At 42.8% G+C, this 3,770-nt stretch overlaps 2 protein-coding genes across 2 annotated transcripts; both read right to left on the bottom strand.

Annotated features, from left to right (window-relative positions):
- Window positions 1-564: 564 nt before the first annotated feature.
- On the bottom strand, window positions 565-790 carry SARC_13257 (hypothetical protein; the record flags this gene model as incomplete). The annotated part of the gene is made up of 1 exon (XM_014292615.1): window positions 565-790. A coding segment is annotated over one exon (226 nt), but the record flags the coding sequence as incomplete, so codon positions are not given.
- Window positions 791-844: 54 nt separating this feature from the next.
- SARC_13258 (hypothetical protein) lies at window positions 845-1,267 on the bottom strand (the record flags this gene model as incomplete). The annotated part of the gene is made up of 1 exon (XM_014292616.1): window positions 845-1,267. The coding sequence occupies one exon, from the start codon at window positions 1,265-1,267 to the stop codon at window positions 845-847; it is 423 nt and encodes a 140-aa protein (XP_014148091.1).
- Between the last annotated feature and the right edge of the window lie 2,503 nt (window positions 1,268-3,770).

Below are 3,770 nucleotides of genomic sequence, written 5' to 3' on the forward strand. Positions count from 1 at the left end.
CATATCATTGCTGGCCGCGACCCGGTGTCCACTTAAACACTAATATTCCCGTCTTCACAATAGGCTGCAATGACCGGTCCGAGCCATTCCTCGGATCGCATTTCGCGTAGAATGTCAACGCCTAGAACTGGCCTTCCCCTGGAAGATGCCGTAGTAACCGTGGCTACCGCTGCCACCACTTTGCATGGGCATTTGGTGAAATAATGTCCCACCTGTTTACAAGTATGGCAAATGGGGCACAGAGGTGGTCTCGGTGACACTTTGTTCCAAACTGAGATGCGTAGCTTCCATAACTACACCGTCGTCGCTGTTAGTGGGTATAGCGCTTGGTGTTCGAAGCATCCCTGCATTTCAGCATCGCTAGAGATGTCTGATACGATATATTCCCAGGCAACCCACGCTGTATTTTGTGTTGTTGGTGGTGTGCCATTTAACCACGGTGGTTGTTCAGGCGATAAACGTGTTTGCCCAACATGAATCGCAAATATTGGAAACACTGGCCCATTTACCACTGGAAGATACGAGAATGGAAATCAGCAGTTCCGCTGGTGAAGATAGACATACTTGTGTCTGTCCGCCGTTCGTGGTCGCCAGCGACCTGTTGCTGAAAAGATAAAATCATCATAAAATTCAGCAACATCACCGGTAAGCTGGAGGACATCTCTGGGGGCGAACCCAGGCCTGTAACATTTACGAAGGGTCCCCCTAACAGTAAGCAATCAGGGTACTCAATTGTCTCCAGTAGCCACTTATCGGTTATGTTAAGATCCGGGGGGTATGGGAGGGTCATAATTGGCGCTACTTCGTCCGACTTGCGGTGATACATATCTACATCATATGCTCGTCAATAATCGGCCAGCAGTTGTGGGATAGAAGATGCATTAGGTTTTAACATCGACTGTTGGAAGGTCGGTTCCACCCCTACTACTGGCCGGATAGTGCGCCGTGTATTAGGCCACCACGCTGCTGTGCCATTCGTCGGAACCCGAGAGGGGTGAGAGGGGTGGATGAAGAATCGATCCCCTGTATCAGCAATTGCGTTCCGTTGTAATTGTACACCCCACCGCCGGGGTCGCTTGAAAGCAGAGTCCTCCCTGTCCCTTGCCCTCTTACTAGTATCAACCTGTTGGCGATTGTCTGGAAGCACTATGTTTGGTGCTTGCAGCGTCCCTAGCCTTGGGTCTGTCGCCGGTTGAACCGTTATCGGAGAAAAATCAAGCTGAAATGATTCGGACACTACCTTCTCATCCGCTGCCTGAGCCAACATACCTCATCCGCAATTGCGGCGTACTGGGATTGGGATTGTCTTTGCCGACAATTGTTCATCTAACTGGTAAAGTGCCGACAACACCCCATACTTAGCAAGATCAGGTCAAAAATATGAGTTGAAACGTGCATCACTCGACGAGAACATGTTTACGTGCTTCTTCGAGTAACTCAGTATTTTGTTCGAACCTTGACAAATATGCTGCGCTCCCATAGTGTGCAATCAACCAACATTCAACTTTGACAACTGTCTCTTCCGTTCTCAAAGGTGCCATCAACTTGATCTGTATATGTTGATCGTGAGATTGGAGGAGATGGACAACCTTTGTGGCGTTCGATAGGAGGCGCGCATGCTCTTTCTGGAACTCCTCAAGTTCCAACTCGCGCAGGAACGCCAGAATTGGACAATTACGTCGGCCGTAGTAACCCGACGGCGTGCGACATGCGTTGCGATTAGGTACACTGGTGTTGGTTTGAAAGGAGACCATTGTTGCTGTAACGTAACTCGAAATATATAATTAATAAATAAATATGAACTTGAGCGGTTAGGTGAAAAAAGAAAAGTTTGGAAACTAGATCACGTAATCATTAGATGAAAGGCAATCTAATCCATGTGAGAAAAATTATATAGTATAATTTTCTTAGTAATACTAGGTATATATGGCTAGAGAATAGGTATAGTAGACATATTTCGTCTACTATTGATTTCATCTACTATTTTGAGGAAACAAGCTAGTTGTTTTGTCACATCTACTTGACTAGTGTACAAAGGATTTGTCTGCTGCCCTAAGCGTCTACTATAATGACCCTGGCTAATACTAGGGTTAATCGTTCGCACATGTGTGTGAACAGTCCTAAACTTGTTCGACCAGTTCTTGGCCTCACAGTAGGACAGAGCAGAATGGGTTCTGTTCTTCAGGTCCTGGTGTGCTACACTACTGCTACTACATAAGAATCCTTCGGCAAAACTAAGAGCTGACTTATACTGGAGGAACAAGTCATGACATTTTATTGTATCTACTTTTTACTTGAGCTAACTTTTAATATAAGTGTATTTACAGACCCCTTTCATTTATGTGAACATCCGTACCGAGGGATGAGTATTTTGACTCCACATGTAGTTTATGACGTACTGGTAGCTTAAGAACTAACAATGTATAAACATATGCTACTGATGCAGAATAAGTTCTTTTTGTTTGTTTGCCATCGTATCCGCCAAATAGATTCGCTCTGGAATTGCTCTCCCTACAACTATAAAATCCACATTATAATCAGTCGAAAAAATATAGTCAAAGTATCAAACTGTTGTAGTTTTGGCGCAATCAGAACTTAATATAAATACCACACCCCCAGACTAGCAACACCCTAGAGTGAACCATAGAAGCAACATTTAAAGAACGACACGTGAAAAATTATCGTAACGGTAGAATGTATGTATTCGCCATAGCGGCATATCACTTGTCACTCAGAACTCTGAAATGTAAAACAGTATATAATTCGACCGACGAATAGCACCCACTTCATAGCATGATTGAAATTTGGAGTATCACGTTAATTGTCAGAACAACATCGGTCCATCATGCATTCTATATGTTCAGCTAATTCTTGACAATATCATACGTATCCCATACGTATCCTGCTATTTTAAAATACCCTACTGTATGATTTGTAGACAAGGATTGTCCGTTCATTAACAGCACTTAGTCTTGTTTCTACATAGCACTTGTGTGTATCGATTAAACAGTGCTGGGGGAATGTCAAGAAACGACCAAGGGAAGAGTCTATTGAATAAAACCCCTATTAAAAGCATTTGATCTGATTATGAAGTGCAAACGAGCATTGACTGCATATGAAAACTCAAAACTATTTATGTGTAGATTCTTTTGGGTTAGAGTCATATTTGTTACGTCTTTCTTTCATTGGAGGCTGTTATGTTGGGTTATACACAGCGTTTATATGTATTTAGATGTCTGGTTACATATGTATATTTATATAGAAGCTCAAAATATAAATAGTATACGATTACTTCACGATGAAACATTCAACCATAGACTACGACTGAAAATCCAGGAGTAGATGTAATGCACTAAGACCCTATATAATACTATTTTGATCTAGGTGAATTTTTCTGCCCAAAAGCCATAGTATAAGCATTTGACGGTGTACTACACCAGTCAATCAATAAACACTGATATTCTGGACGTATACTTTTTTCTAAAGTAATTCGGATTCGGTTACTCTTGTCAACAGCGACATGCACAGCTGCTGAAGTTGATGAGGTTAAAACCCGTCTCGATCAGCGTACATATAGATACACTCGTCTTAGTCGATCTGGACATAGTCGAGGTTGGTCAATAAGTAGAGGTTGGTCGATATGCGGCCGAAACTGCCGCCCAGCCCAATTCTGCCGATTTTTCCACAAAGAGCAATAACTGACCAAATCATGCATATACTTCACGAACACCGGTATATCCACCCACAACTACACCATCAAACCTTCGTTT

The sequence above is a fragment of the Sphaeroforma arctica genome (assembly GCF_001186125.1).
Source record: "Sphaeroforma arctica JP610 unplaced genomic scaffold supercont1.3071, whole genome shotgun sequence".
Lineage (NCBI taxonomy): Eukaryota > Ichthyosporea > Ichthyophonida > Sphaeroforma > Sphaeroforma arctica.